Below are 16,866 nucleotides of genomic sequence, written 5' to 3' on the forward strand. Positions count from 1 at the left end.
CTAAATAAGTTTTTCAGAGCAGTACTGGGTCACATCAGTTCCCAACAATCAGAGCTGTATTCACCAACTAACTAACTAATTACTGTCAGCACTATGAGATCAAAAAACTTACGTCTAAAATCAATCCTGTCCCAGTTATCAGAAATTACAGTTAATTTCAATCAAATTTGTGGTGCAATTTGCTTCAACTGTTCTTCAGGTGGTCCACTCATATAACTTTACTACCTTATTTATATGATTTTACGAGTTGAATAGTTATATGCGCGCGGGGTAGTGGTAAAACCGTTCAAAAACGTTATAAGCCAGTGAGGTTAAATGAGTGGACCAGCTGATGAAAATTGAGTCACAACTTTGGTTGGGGTTACCTGTAGTCACATTTAATTTTGAAACAAAACTCGACGTTGGCGATGGTAGATATAAAAAGAATTTTTCTATGCCAAATGGTGCAGATTATCTACGAACCTTTTGTTTCAACGTTAACATTGCAGATAAATAAGATACAAATCTATTCTACGTGAATTCAATATACGATACACATAAGCTATTAAGAACAAAAAAAAAAAGAAGTTAAAAGTCCAGCAATGGATTCGTACCTTGACATGTTTTCCTATCGCTCTCTAAATAATATCCCCTTTCACATAAGCAATAAATTCTTCCAGCAGCTGATACACATCCCTGTGAACATCCACCGTTTCGGATAGCACATTTACCAGCATCTTCACAGTTTCGACCATTTTTTGCCAACTTGGTACCCGGCAAATTCTCACACGAGCATCGATAACCACCAAATGTATTTACACAAGTATCTTGACATGGACCATGACCGTTACGCAAAAGACATTCATTTATGTCTAAGTATATCACATGTGTAGTGTTGAATGATGAGAAGCATTTTTATTTGTGGAAAAAGTAAAGGAAAAAGTATTTTAAAGCAAATCTACGAGAAAGTTTACAAGTGAACTTTTGATCTATTTTCATGTTTATTTTCGGAAAACTTTCGAAGTTATTTTCGAGAAAACTTTACGCAGAAATATTCATTGTTGAATTTCACTGGTGACGGTGACTATTTTTGCCTGAGTTTTATGTATTTTATGCAAAAATCCAGAGTTAAAGCTTTGTAACACAGACTAGAAAGGCTTAATTTAACTTTTAAAAGTTTGTTTGAAATTCTGAGACAAATTTGGAATTCATTATGCAATAGTATTATATCACCCTCGATAGCACCTCGTTAAACGGGTAAGTTATTTACATATCCTTGGTAGTATAAATAGCAGCGTTATTAATTTCGTTAAATCATGTTAAGAATCAGCTGAGCGTTACTACACTTACCGAAAGTAAATTTAAATATTTTTGAATATTAATTTATTTAAAGTACGTATAGTACACGATATGCATGGGTGGATGAAATTGTATTTTGAAATTGTACAAGCAATATTTTACATTTAACCTTTTCTAAACGGTAGGCGTGTCGCCCCACATACAAATAGATTCAATCTGATACTGCCTTTAAGTATCGTGTAATGTTTGATACTAAATCTTTTACTTCTTTAGTTTTATGTAAAATTAATTTTCTCTACTGGAGAAAATGCCACATTTTTAGGCTTTGCAACAGAAAATAATTTGAATTGATCCCTAGAACTGATTTCCTGAATCCTCTATTTGTTGTTCCTAGAGAAGACCTCATAGGAGGATAAAACGATGGTCCAAGTGAAAGTGAAGGTAAGGCTTGGTGATCTTAAGAAGAGGGTAAGGTACGGCTACTCGAAATTTTTCAAACTTTGATTTTACACAACCCCGAAAGATGAACGACTTGTAACCTTTCTCATTGGTTTTTTGGTAATCTTAGGCGACTAAAATTTTTTGTGGGACAATATCGATTACACCAACCACTACCAACCCTGCTATCTACGAATGGGATGAAAATATTTTTTGGGCATCAAACTATTGAAGCATTGAATGACCACTTTCCTTAGACTTTAGATTTGAGTGTAGAGCTGTAATGACTATTTTCAGTAAAATATAATAATTCGAACTTGTTCAGGCATTGCAAGATTCTGTAAGGTTCCAAAAGCAGTAATACTAAAGTGAGCCTTCTTCTATCTAAATTCAAAATGCAAAGGAATTTTCCTAAAATCAATAACTCTGGTGTGTGAGTTCTTGAATGTTGTCGCCCATTGAAAGTCTTGACCAAAAGAAATTAAATAATTCAGTTCCCGAGGTGATTTATAGTTCAAAGAAATTTGGAGATTATTTTTTGCATCACAACTCAAACAACATTCATAATAAATCTTGTACAAATTCGAAATACATTTATAAATCGAAACCCGTATAACTCAAAAGTCAAACACAACTTGAACAATGATTAAACCTATTTGGCTTTATGGTGAAGTAAAAGTTGTCAAACAAAAAGCTATATATACTATTGAATATCAATTATAAGTGCATTGTTGTCGAACTCAATATACCTCGCAATATACAGACCGAACCAATTCAATCACTCCAGCGTAGCAAGATATTTTTTACAACAACAACAACAAAAAAGTTGAAGGTTTTGCTTCATTAATTTCTTTTTGTGGCATATTTTATTAATTAAAAGCTTGCGGTTGGTAATAAACAATGGAAAAACATTTTATCGAATTATTTTGTTGAATGGAATTATGAATTTTTCGAATACACAGCAATCAGCTCGAAAATATTGTAAACAAATCCACTTACCCAAACATTTTGTTCGGCCGACTGTATCAATTTGCAAACCTTTTTCACAATCGCACTTGAATGAGCCGGGTTGATTAATGCAGATTGATTCGCAGCCACCATTATCGTTATCGCATTCATTAATATCTGCATAAAGGTAGCAAAAACATGATTTTAATAATTGAGATTTCGTTCTTTTTTGCAGGTTCAATTTCATAATATGTCATATTGGCTCTCTAATGGCTGTAAATCTGTTGATTCAAGAAGGAAAAACCATTTTTCATTTGCAGAAAAAAGGTTTTCGGCTTATAGCCAATTTTTTGAGTGATACGTTTAAATGTTGAGTAGGAGGAAATTCTATATTTTTTTCACGATCAGCTAATTAATTAAAAGAAAACGGTGGAAAAATAATTTAATTTGAGCGTTGGATCAGAAAAAAAATCCCATAAATAATCCAGTTAACATAGGTACACCTATAAATAAGTCAAATGACTTAAGTCCTTTATAACATTTCAAATAAAATTATGTCAACGAGGCAGCGAGAAATTAATTGTTTTTAATTTCGTAGAATGTAAATTCGAGAAAAGGAAATTTGTTACATCGTTTATCTTTCTCACATTTTATAATCCATTTGTTTTGTAATGCAGTACGTTATGTGCATGCAGAGCGTTTGTCAAACGTTGACGGTATAGAATAGCACATAGCGCAAGTGATTTAAACTGAATAAAGACATTTTTTTTAAGTGTACGATTTCAAAGGCAATTTTATTTTGGGGAACTCGTGTTTAGACAAACCGTTATGCAATTGATGTGCTTAACATTATTTGTAGAGTTTGGTGAAAATTATGCAGAGATACACGCACAACAAGAGTGGTGCAATGTGTATAACAATACAAACGCATTCTTCCGGATAAGTGGATATTCTACGACTGTGTATTGAACGGGAAAAGTTTTCTCGCAGAGACATAATGATTTACGAATTTTCATGGAGTTGTTAGCATTTTGTAGCATTTTAAAAGAAAGATAGCTTTCAAAGAGTGTGCAAAGCCCCGGAAGACAATTTTTACGTTTACGGTAATAGTTTCAGGAAAGCTTTAATTTCAGAAAGTATGTCACGACTTGATCGAATTTGCAATGGGGTGTGCTGCAAGGATGAGTTTCCTACTTTGTGAAATTAAAAAGTAAAATGAAAGAAAAATGAGAAAAAACGTGAGATTTTTTTCGTCTGCTTGCAATAGGATGAATATATTTTCACATATTTTTCATTATATTGTTCTTAACTCTCCCTTTTGCGTATACCGTGTGAATTGTTTGCCTTGCAGTCGTTTACTTTAGCTACGAAGAGCAAAATACAATTTCACTTGATCTGCCCCATTATATTATATCCTGGTCTGTGTAGCTGTTATCATTAATGTGAAAAGCACCGGAAATCATTAAGTTGTTTTATAACAAAAATGAAAATAAAAAGATTAATAAAAGAAAACTCCGTTAAAAGATAATAAATTTCACTTGACTTAAGATCACAAAAAAATATTTTTTTACTGTGGTCTATTAGCTAGCACTAATTCGTCATCATCATCTCATTTTAAATCAACAGGCGCCGCACTGTATGTATAAGACACACATAATAATAGTAAAGTGTTCGCTTCTCTTGAATTAATGTGATATGTGGTTCAGTTATTTCTATCGAAAACGAAAAAGTTCTATTTTTATGAAAGTGAAAAAAAAATAAATTAAAAAAATTCAGAAAATCTCACAACCGATTGTTTGTTTTTACAATAATAAAATAATTCAGCGAAATTCTGTCACCCGAAAAATGCTAACTTGTGTGGTTCAATAAACTGAAACATTACCGTGACACGTTCTGCCATCATCCACGTCCAATTTGAAGCCAGCAAAACATTCGCATTGTATTCGATTGTCGATTACATTACATTTATGATCACATCCACCTTGATTATCGGAACAGGTCACTGTCGACGGATCGGTTTCTGGCTTGTCTCGATCATCTTTGTGTGTTCCTTCAATTTCGTTGATTTCGTTGTTATCGATTTCATTGTTATCGATTTCATTGTTATCGATTTCGTTGTTATCGATTTCATTGTTATTGATGTCATTGTCAATTTCATCCGGTCTGTCCTCGGTGTCTTCATTACCGTCTTCCGTTTCATCCTCTTCTGCATCTTCCTCTTCACCTTCATCGCCATCATCTTCGTCACCGTTGTTATCATCGTAATCTGCAAATATTGAACGTTCTCTAAAGAAATGTAATCAAAAAGTTTTGACAATTCAAATCGGGTTTGTAGCACAGTACAATAAATTCGGTACACAGTTTGTGCATGGGGAGGTGTGAGTTGAAATCTACAGTGTGTACATCTTTCAGAAACGGAAAGCGTATCATAATATAATCACCCAATCTATTGCTTGTTTGGATCAAAATATGACACGAAATCTATTACTTCATACGATTGAATATATGCATTTCATTATAAAGACCACATTAACCTTAGGTCGTCGCCTATTTTTGTCAATGCTGTCGATAACAGATAAAATCAGTCATTTCTAGAAAGAGAATCTTTGCTTGCTTCATGTGTTGCGTTTCCCACAACGACAGCGAACGTATAACATCAAAATATTTGTACATTTTCGAATTAACGAAAAATAATCGAAAAAAATCAATTTATTATTACCGTACGTTAATATCTTGATGTTTGCTACCGAAATTTCATAATTAGTTTTCTTTTTATGATCGACCAATAAACATGTCAAAGATTGAAGATATTATACAGACAAAATGTTCATTCACATTTTATAGAACATAAACACTTCGGAACTTATTTCAAGATCAATTCACTATTATGGCATAAAAGGCAAAGGTAATATTACATAATTAGTACTCAGATCGTAGATCGTGTAGCATCACATCACACCATACGAGATTAGAATTTGAATAAGTACCGGTTTCATTATAATGACTTCATTATTTTCTTATACACCGATTGTGGGTTGGCTGCAAGATGAGGTGAAGTGATTGAAAATTGTATTTATGAACGGCAAAGTGCCTTCCTACTGAGACCATTTTATTAATTATGTATTTAATACAATTTTTTTATTGAAAGATATTGCTGGTAAAGTGTCCATTCATTCACAACAGGATTTTCTTTGTTCAGTGTGAAGAAAGTTTCATTTTCAGATTCTCATCTTTTACACCGTACCGTACATCGTGTATATACTTAGCTATATTTATGGATTAAACAATAAGTATGGATTTTTCTTATTTTTATCAATAAATTTGTACGACAGCATGATAATCTTAAGATACCGAACCGAGTGGTATTCCCAGATGGTTTTCGTTGATATTCAGGTAATCGAAAATTCAGTTTGGTAACTTGAACTGTAATGTCTCGGGAGACACATGTGCAAAGTGAGTAGGAGAAATATATCTAACTGAAATATAATTTTGACCCAAAATGCGAATAAGATTTAATGAAAGATTATTGAGATTTTGTGAAGAAATTGGAGAACTGATTGTAACTTTGGACTATCTGCCTTTTATCTTATTCAAATTGTAATTCGTGCCATTTACATAGAAAAGTCGTTTTTCCTAATTCCCTTACACACACCGTCTATTGCGAAAATTCATTGAATTCGAATTAAATTATCATTTTTCGCATTTTTCTCAGCTCATTTCGCTTTATATTTTTGGGAAATCGGAAAACGTTTCAATTTGAATGGAGACGCCGACTTTTTCATTTAGATTCAATCTTTAAACATTTGACATCTTTTTAAATCAAATTTTCTTGTACATACATATAAGGTTGATATTTTGATGTTATTACGATTTCGACAAGTTCTCGCATGACACTCGGTAATGGATTTTGATTGTGAAATGTGAGGAAAATCGGATATGATATTCGTTGACACGTTTTGGATGAAATAGTTTTACTTGGATACCTTTTGCTCTGCGAATAGTTTTCTACAGAGTTTATTTGCTTGGATACATATGTCGAAAACTCTATGCTACATGCTTCATACACTATACTTTCTGGAGCCATCACCACTTAAAACATCCTTTGTCTGGATACAAATTATAGGCCTGGGAGACTACACCCCAAGGTACTTTGAGTCCATTATAAGGCCACGGCTTATAACCTATGCTAAACTGAGTCCTGGCCTTATATGAGGTACTCGAAGTGCCGTGGAGCACTGATTGATAATTTTCTGAGGGAATCTAGTTTGACTAGAACTTGTTTAGTGACCAGAAACGACCAATAGTGCCAAATAAAAGACACTGACTACGACAATAAATTGGTATGCTTGCGATGCTAAAAAAAGAGTTTTTGGCCACAAAAAAAAGTAAATTTTGTTAATCGTTTCATGTGCCCTACATCATCATCAAAGCTAGAATGTTTCTGTTATATACACATACCACTCAAGTCGTGAACAATGAAAAAATGAATTGAAAATAACTCGGGAAAAAAGTCCAAACGCAATGTTTCAAACATTTTTGTCATAATCTGAATTTATGTAAATCATTTTGCTATGAACATGTACATTAATCATACCGTACGATCATGACAAATTCAAATTGTATTAAAAGCTGTACGGAGTACTGTAATGTTCACCAAATCGTACATGATATGCTAAAATACATAATCAAATAAAAATGGTTGGCTTATGTACTTTAGTCGGTCGTTCTCTATTAAAATTATCGGAAAAGGTGCTTCGATACACAATGCATAGAGTGTACAAAAACATCAATGAACAAACATTGTTAAATGATGTAAAGTATGACCGTTATGTATACTTATACCGAGAGATTTTTTTGTTCGACAGGACATGCAGAATTTTTATCCCGTACGTACATTTTCGTTGTCAGCTAGATAGATGATAGAATACTCTATAATTTTGCAACATTTCAACGATAGTCTATCAAAACAATTTTTACTAAATTTCGAAAATCTAATTAACTTAGGCAACAACTTTTGTGGAATGTTCACTGACGAAGGGTTAGATAGGGATCGGTGTACTGAGTATGAAATGGGTGCAATGGTAGGTTTTAATCATGTCAAATCACAATGTCTGAATGCGATATTTTTGGTTTCCTTCGATATATTGAACTAATGATGGGTGATGGATCCCAATGAAGTATTCATCTAGTCAATTAATAGAGTTCTGAGTTTCAATTCGTATAACCCAATATACAGCAAAATTCGTTATGTTTTTCTGGTTTCACTCGATGTAATTGTACATCGTACAATCAATAAATTTTCTAGGGCTTTAAAATTGCTGAAAACAATGTGGCGTATGAAACATGTATTCGCTTAATGAATCCGTGGGGAAAATAAATTTGCGTGAAATTTTAATGTACCTTTTGTGTTCTTTACATTAAGAAAATCCGAACGGTAATTTATTATGCATTTTCCTATTTAAATTTTAATGGAAATTAGTGCTAATAATAACGATTCAATTATTTGCATAAAATTATCTGCCGTACTGTGCTCGACCCTCACACAAATTTCTCCCAAGGTTAAAGTATTAAATTGGCTAAAATCTCACCGAAAAACCACAAATGTTTTACTTCATTAGTACTGCAGTACTAGCCAAACCAATGTTTGTAATCTTGAGAACGTTTTTCAGGATTTTCGCATATTTTCACGATTTTCCTGAATCTCAAAAATCACGAAAATTCGTGAAAATTGGATGGCTCTGAGCCAAACAGATCATAAACTATTCTTGTTGTCGAGAGCAACATCCGTTTCTAAAAGCTATTCGCGGACATTTATAGAAGAACATAAAAAATGTAAATGATACTGATGGCATGGCGGTACATGTGTATACAATTTGTAAGCCGAAAATGACTCTATGAAAATATTCCGAAATGAAATATTGAATACGCCACCCAACTAAATCTCAAATTACCTTCGTCTTCTTCTTCCTCCTCTTCACCATTTTCATCGTACGTTTCTTCCAACTGCATACAATTTGGATATATTCCAATCCATTTACGTTTACTGCAATACAATCGATCATTGTCTACGCTTTCGAGCTCATAATCTTCATCGCATGTGTAAACAGCCACTGGGAATATTCGGCCGTCTTTTTGTCGTCTATTAGAATAAAGCACTTTGTCACAATCAGAAAACATTTACAGATATTTATTAGTATCTCGGTTCGGTTGAACAGACAATCAAGATAACTCTTTGAATATTGGTGTTGTTAATGAGGTGTTAAATGATTGGTGTTACTTTCGTCAACTTATTGTGAGAATTTACCGCAAATTTCTAACGACAGCATTTTCAATTTCGGGTGGCATGATACGAGGTTCGATGAAACATGATCGGTCCAATGATTTAGCAAATTCGCTGTCGATTGATGTATCTTCTGGTATGTCGTGGATGTTAATTTTTTTGCTATTCCGTTCGGTAGACGTTTGATCTAATTGAATGAAACAGAGAAATTTATTACCATCGAAATAATATTTCATATTTTTCTTTAATAAAATCATAAATTTGTTTTGGATGATGTTCCCCCTATTACCATGTCATTACTAAAAGAAAAACATGTCATAAAAATTACAAAATGCCTTAAAATATTAATAAATTCTAATATAAAATATATCATAAAAATTGTCATACACTAGGAACATAATCATAAATATCTCAAAATATGCTACGGAGTAAGTATATATATCGTTTTTCATCATTTGCTCTTTCATTTTTATTTTTATTGAGACCGAAATTGTTTTAGATGAAATCAGAAGATATAATAAAATTACAAGGCGCGAGGTAATTTTTTTTTTCGTTAATTTTTTCTCTTCTTCATCTTCTTTATAAACACACCCACAGCTAATGTGTTATGGAACTATTAGGTAAAAAAAAGTGTCAACAGTTTAATTTGACAAACGAACAAAGTATTTTGATTTGAATTCATAATTGATTGCTGGACAGCATCTCGATGACACAACGCGTTTCGAGATGAGGATGAAACCGTTGAATTTTGTCGGTGTCGAGTTTTTGATTCTTAATATGTGCACAAGTCTTCGACGAATAATTTTGCAGAAAATTTAAAACGAGCTGTAGGTTGGAGTTTATTGATATTATTTACGTATATATCCTTGGGAATGGCAGCACATGCTGTCTTGAAACGGATACATGTTTTTAACTTGTTTTCTGTAAGGACACTTTTTGCAGTTACAAGAATACACTAAACTTGTTGATTTTATTAGAAACTTTTTGCTTATGATATTCGTGTTAGAAGTTAATATGTTGCTTTTATTAACTGCTACACACTTGCAATGCTATCAATGTTGTTAAGTTATTTGCTTTTTCATTGAAACGAGGCAAAGATGAAACTTTCACATTACTTAGTTTCAACAATGTTCACTCAGTCAAATTACCTAAGCTATCAGTAAAGGCAGTAACTAATTTAAACGAGCCGTCAGAACAGTCGGAGCTTTTGCTGCGACTGAGCCCCGTACGAACCCGTACATCTATTGCGCACGTGACCCTAGTTCGTCCGTAGCCCTACTCTTCCCGTAAACGTCGGTAAAGTAAAATTCTTATGAAATTTGTACGTCTTACAAATTGCGCATAGCGCAATTACGAAGCCCCGTACGATGTTCCTTTCAAACGTAACACAAATTTCAAATTGACCTACAATTTCCTCAGTCCTATATTAACCTATATTTACCTATAAATAAACAATTTACTGATAAATATGCTAGTATATAGCTCAAAATAACGATCTATACCGTTATATAGCTCAATATACTATATATATTTATATATAGATATCCATATTTGGGATCCTTGAAACACCACACACACATAACCAATCACTTCCCACTGATCAATAACTTTGTAAGAATTATTTTCACCGATTTATATTGTTTTTACAAAAATCCAAAATGGCGGCCGACGGCCATTTTGTTAGGAGGTGGAAAGTAGTACGGCTGCTTTACATTCGTTGGTACCTTTCAAACAAAAAAAAATCATGAAATTTGGTCAAATTTTACTCGAGATATTAACAAAAAACACCACCTTCACTCTACGGCCGAGTAGCCTCATATAAGCTCACTCAAAGAGACCTAGCTCACGCTCCGGTGAACTGAATTTCATGAACTTTTTTTTTCCCTGATTGGTACGGTCAATACCTATCTAAGAAAGCAAAATCTATCTAAATCCGTTCAAATTTGGCCAACGTTCAAGCAAAAACGGGTTGCCGCCCTGTACCAAGTTCACACCAAGGGGTCTAACTCATGAGTCGGTCATCCAATTTCCATAAACTTTTCGTTGATCGGTATTGTAAATACCTTTCATTTGACGTATCACTTACAAGTGTAGCCTTTAAATGGCCAGAGATATCTTCGGAAAACGTTAAATCACTTATGGGGCCCCAGCTCGGGAGGGGTCGACCCAAAATCGCCCATCTTCGAACTTAGCCTCACTATTTTGACTATCTTTCAGGGAAAAAAAAAAATTGAAATCGGATTTGATTTACTTAAGATATCGACGTGACAGACAGACGGACAGACGGACAGACGGCCCAAATTTTTATTGCGGATTCGTCATCTATGAACATAGGCAAACACTTTGCCCTTACCGTCTGCTTCGAATTCCATCAATTCCATCACACGGCATCGTAATCCTATAAGCCCCTTCGTACTTCGTACGGGGCTAAAAATTACTTTTCTTCAGGACCGACTAAGACATTTACTCGTGCCGGATATGAAGAGAAAAGATTTTGGTCGAAAATTGGCTCGATTTCTTTTGTCGTCAAATTTAGCCATACAATATGCCCATCTACAACATCACTTTAGCCTTTTAATGACCCCGATTCTTATTCAAGCCAAACCTTTGGCAGCAGAATATTTAAAAAGTTTATATTTGATATTCGAACAGCGTCAATTCTTCAGCTTGGCGTTTTAAAAACGAATGATTCCATCCGATCGAGGGACAGACGGTTACCAAAAAACGTTATTAGGGATCGTCAAATTGTTCGAACAGAAACGGAATGTCCAACACAAACGGAAAAACCAACAATTTTTCTTTGGGACAATGTAGATTTGCCAAAAAAAAATCGTTTGTGTTTCCTTTTGTGTTGAACATTCGGTTTCTGTTCGAACAATCTGACGATCCCTATTACAAAGGTTTACTCGACCAAATTTTACGAACCACTGTCTAATGTAATGTACAAAAGACAAAAGTGAAATTTGACATGGTTTCTGATTACATGTATATTCGTTAGGGTGACTAAATGTCACTATATCAATATACTACAGAGTTGTTGGTTGTTGTGGTTTGTACTTGATTCCACAAGAGTTTCGTTGAACGAATGAAAATTAAGATTTTTATTTTCTGATTTTTTGTTAGGGACGCGCTCGCAACAAGAATGAAATAATAATAATCGTGTTTAGATCATCAAATTTGTTACTTGTGCTGTTTTGAACTATTTCCAACCTTTTTTCAAACCAAATCTTTTACTTTATTTGTTAACACGTATATTTCGCTAGATTAGAAACACTAATCCAACTCGCATGACTTATTTTTGTCGAAGTTGCCGAGAACAGATGATAAAAAGTTTTATGAAATTTAAAATCCCACGGTACCCAGCGCCAAGTGAACAATAATAGAGTTTACAAGAAACATCGTGTTTTACGATATTTATTTAAGTGAACAGAGTACATAAACATTTTTTTACGGTTCACACATTCCATTATCGGGGATAAAAATGTTAAAACTCATAATTCAATATTTATATTCATTTCAAGTGTCTGTTTTAATGTATCAAATAATAATGAAAGATTAAAAAATATATTTTATTATGTCGAATCCCATCAACATTAAACGAAATTTATGGTCTAAATAGATTCAATACTCTAAATACTAGCAAATCGAAGAAGAGGTGTATTACCTCCAAATATGGTACACTATTTTCTATCGAATGGAATTTAAATGATCAAATTGTTTATAAATACAAATTCATGTATAATGGTATCGTTTGATTATGCAGAAAAAAAATGTTCGAAGAATATTTCTTATGAAATCATGACAATCATTCTTTCGGGTTAGAGACTTTTGACAATATCACCGTTCACAGGCTGGTTTTAGATTCATCACAAACGTTTTTTTTTTGTATGTGGCTCTATAAATGGACATGCAGGTTGAAGGTTTAAACATTGAGGAGTATCATCGATTAATTCTTCTTTCGTACAAATTGAGAGCACGATTCACAACAGAAAATGCCGCTTCGTTTTTCGTACCTATGTGATTAAAAATGCGACAGATTTGGTGTTCAAATCAGTTATCTCAAACGACAAACGATAATAATATAATGTAAGGCATATCACCAGTTTAACTGTCGAGTCTATTACTTCCTTTGATCTAAATATGTATTTTTAACAGATTGATCGAAAATCTTTTACTTCATTAGATTTATCATACATTTTGCTAATTTTTTGTGTACTCATCAGTCTTCAAGACACAGAATGACTTGCGAATCGGTTTATTCCGTAACATCCATGGCATCGGTCTATTCCGTAACTGCGTCATCGTAAGCTTATCAATAGGCATGGGCGATAATGAAAATGATTATCGATAATTATCAATTATCGATAATCGATAATTATCGACTTTTTTTATCGAAAATTATCAAAAAAATATCGATAATCGATAATTATTGATATTTTGATAATTATCAAGATATCGATAATTCGATATATCGATATTTCGGTCCGAAAATCCGATATTTATCGATATATTCCGATATATCGGTATATTATCATGAATTTTCAGATAAATATCAAAATATCGATATTTTGATAATTATCGAATTTAGATATTTTGATAATTATCGATAATTATTAAATTATCGATAACGATATGATTAATCGATCATCGATAATTTCTTTCGATTGATGTTATCGATAATTTTGAACGCCTCCCATCCCTACTTATCAATTATCTTTTTTGTTATCAAAATTTGGAAAAGACCAACGTTTGTTTCTTACACAGTCAAATGAAATTCATATTCAGTATTTTCAATAACACAAATGTACGGACTGTACGCATCGTAATTAATCTCGTAGATTCTTCTACACGGTAAATGTAAACATATTGTCATAAGTGCTTGTACAGGAAGTTTTTCACAGAATAAAGTTGTCGGATGTAACTCTGCATTATCTGCAGATTTAATTAAAAATACAAAAAGACCAAATTTACCGACCGTAAAAACCTCCAGTCAACTTAATAAAAGTTATTCTTACTGCAGTTTACGTAAGAAAATTGGTTACAGCAAGAATGTTGAACATGCAGACTTTATTCATGACTTTAGCTTTTCAAGTGTAATGTAATGCCTTCCATCGCACACCAGGAAATTGATGTTTCATTTTTATTTTTACGTAAAGCGCCGCGGCGTTTGATCATATGTATATAAAGTAACACACGCTACCAACGGTGATGTTAAGGCAAATCGTAATAAGATTTTCTGCAGATGTACGTGACACACAATTAATTATCATAAACTCAGCATTCGTCTTTAAACCATTAAACAACAAAGTGTGTAATCAAATACAGAATCTTTTTTCGGTTTACACGCAAAAGCAGTAAAAAGTGATTTAACTCGATTCTTTAGATGGGACTTTACGTCGTCGTTTAAATTTCCGTTGAGAGGAAAATAGAAATTTTCTTAAAGTGTCTGCAACCTGTTCTTGTTGAACATTATTGTGCTCACAGGAAATGTAAAGAGCTCTACTTCCTATTAGGAAATTATCGAATCTTAGAGTCGTAAATATTTTCAATTTCAATATTTTCCATCTTGAAAATACTTTTCAATAAAATTTACTCTGCATCGTCGGCATTGTGCACTTGAGCTTATTTCTATCATTGTGTCATTCAAAGCTTAACCAAATAATAAAAATATTAATCTTTTGATCGGTTGGAATCGTTTGGACGGGAAACAATTCACGAAAGCGAACCATTTTTTTTAGTTAACGAACCACAATTTCGATTCAGCGTCTTTGTGCGTGGGTAATTTCCACTTTTCTCAATAAATTATGCATCAAGCCAAAACGAAAATCACATCGATTCCATGAATCTAATAATTGAAGTACAATTTACATTTATATGACACTTTTAGTTAAATTATGAGATTTTTTGAATAAATTGTTGTATGGATGACATAATGTGCGGCCAGAACATAATAAATAATTAAAAAGAAATTCCACTTTATGGCATTGCATAGCTGTGGTACATACTTATATGGCAAACGAGTGATTTGTTTGTTTTGGCATTTTTAGTAGTGAGCAATATGGTTTTTGATTTATTCGTTTTGTCTATTTTAAATAAATGAAACATAAAGTCGAATAATTTAATTGAATTAATAGTCTCACAAAGAAAATTGGCTAAAAAGCTCACAAAGGTATCATTTGGTAGGTGAAAACGATAGTTCGATTGTTTTATTTCACTCTAAGAAACTTTGAATAAAATCGGTAAATTGGTATTACTGCCATGGAAATTTAAGCTCAGTTTATTTTGCTGAAATTTTGACTATTAGTTTCAGATGGAATATATATTATGTTGACTAGATCTGAAATGATCAAATTTTGACCTGACCTAAAATGACCTGAAATCTAAATATAGTATTCAGGTCGAAACTGAAACATGACGGGTTTCCTTAAAATTTGTATGAACAATTCAGGTCACTAGTGAAATGACTACATATTCAGGTCAGGTTGTTCTTCTAAAATTACCGAAAATGACATAGAATTTCAGGCCAGATGTATTGAAGGCACCACTGGAATGAGCGATATAGCACAAACAATTCAAGCATAAGTGGTACACAAAATAGGGTACTAAAACTTGACAGTGTCAGCAGTCGCTATGATTTCTTTTGCTTGAAGTGCGGTGGATATAGACATCCGACTACATACCTCAAAGAACGCTGTACCATGACTTTGTGACTTTATGTGGAGCTGAATGTCAAGCTGAGCTAAGGATTTTGACTTTACGTGTATTTCTATAGTGACTTTTGTGGGCCCTCTACCATGACTGCTCCGGATCAGTTTCCCCTCTTTTTAAGATTAGGATTTGATGAAATAAATTGGATTGACTTTACACTAAACGATGAATGTTATAATTTCTCAACAGTGACACTCCAAGACATAGTTTGAGAGCATCACCCGCGGGAAGCAGGAACTGCTAATTATTCCCCCAATTGAAGTAAATTCTTCTGTGGAGAAAATATCTTTTTATCAATGCCACACAAAGTTGTTTTCGGACCTACATTTTTTAATCATCTAATTTGTATCGGATTCTTTTTTCCACTTTTTGTCTATTTTCTCCGCCTTACAATGTTTTTCATATCGAAATTCTTATAAAAAATTTTCCAACAAAACGCGGTATTAAAGAATGTTATAATTCTGTGCATTTTATATACATAGAGAAGCTAAAAATATGTATTATATTGAAGAGCCAGCAAGTTTCATAGGAATGGAAAAAGACGAGACTGGCATAGTTGGTTAAAATATCTATACCGATATAATGTTCTTAAAATACTTTACTATTTTTTCTCTCTTCCACTTTTTTTTTACTGAAGTGCATCAGATGGTAAAAGTTTTCTTATTTATTTCCTGATTTTTATAGAGCAAAATTAACATTCAAAGAAGTTGCATGAAAATTGGTCGAATTAAGACGTAGGAAAAACGAACATTTTTACACTGAAATCGAGAAAATGTACTTTTTCCTTTGTTTTGAAATATTTATGTGAAATGTTTCGTCATTGTTGAATCTGGATCTGGATAATGCAGTGGCGATAGTTTTATACACACTACTTCCGGCACAAAACATACACAAAAAATAAAATCAGAACTTTTGTTGTTGACCTTAGGTTTGTGCTGAAAACGGTTTTAATATTTTGTGACGATGTGTTTGGAGTTGATGTAAATTCGAAGTGCTTCGGAAGCCGTTGTTGTTTCAATTCAATTCGAAATATTGAAAGAATGGCAAAGATTCCTCACTGTTTAGGTACTTGTAAGACAAGAGCGTTGTTAACAGTTAATGTTCGAAGTAAACATTTACTGAACGTTAAAATTGAATGAAATTTATCGTAGTTTGAAGAGCTTAATGAAATTAATTTCACTTGACTTGCTGTTGATTCAGACGAATCAGTTTAT

At 33.0% G+C, this 16,866-nt stretch overlaps 1 protein-coding gene across 5 annotated transcripts in view; it reads right to left on the minus strand.

Moving 5' to 3' along the window:
• LOC119073439 (fibrillin-1) overlaps positions 1–16,866 on the minus strand; it is a 39,303-nt gene that overhangs the window by 13,812 nt on the left and 8,625 nt on the right. Inside the window, exons 3-8 of one of the 5 annotated variants that reach the window (XM_037178926.1) lie at positions 8,969–9,131; positions 8,616–8,803; positions 4,814–4,930; positions 4,547–4,768; positions 2,716–2,841; positions 594–851 (exon numbers count right to left, since the gene is read on the minus strand). In XM_037178926.1, coding sequence (XP_037034821.1) covers positions 594–851; positions 2,716–2,841; positions 4,547–4,768; positions 4,814–4,930; positions 8,616–8,803; positions 8,969–9,131 — 1,074 coding nt within the window. Of the gene's footprint in view, positions 1–593; positions 852–2,715; positions 2,842–4,546; positions 4,931–8,615; positions 8,804–8,968; positions 9,132–16,866 lie in introns of all 5 variants that reach the window. The other 4 variants (XM_037178925.1, XM_037178924.1, XM_037178923.1 and 1 more) reach the window with 4 other exon arrangements.

The sequence above is a fragment of the Bradysia coprophila genome, unplaced genomic scaffold (assembly GCF_014529535.1).
Source record: "Bradysia coprophila strain Holo2 unplaced genomic scaffold, BU_Bcop_v1 contig_138, whole genome shotgun sequence".
Classification (NCBI taxonomy): Eukaryota; Metazoa; Arthropoda; class Insecta; order Diptera; family Sciaridae; genus Bradysia; species Bradysia coprophila.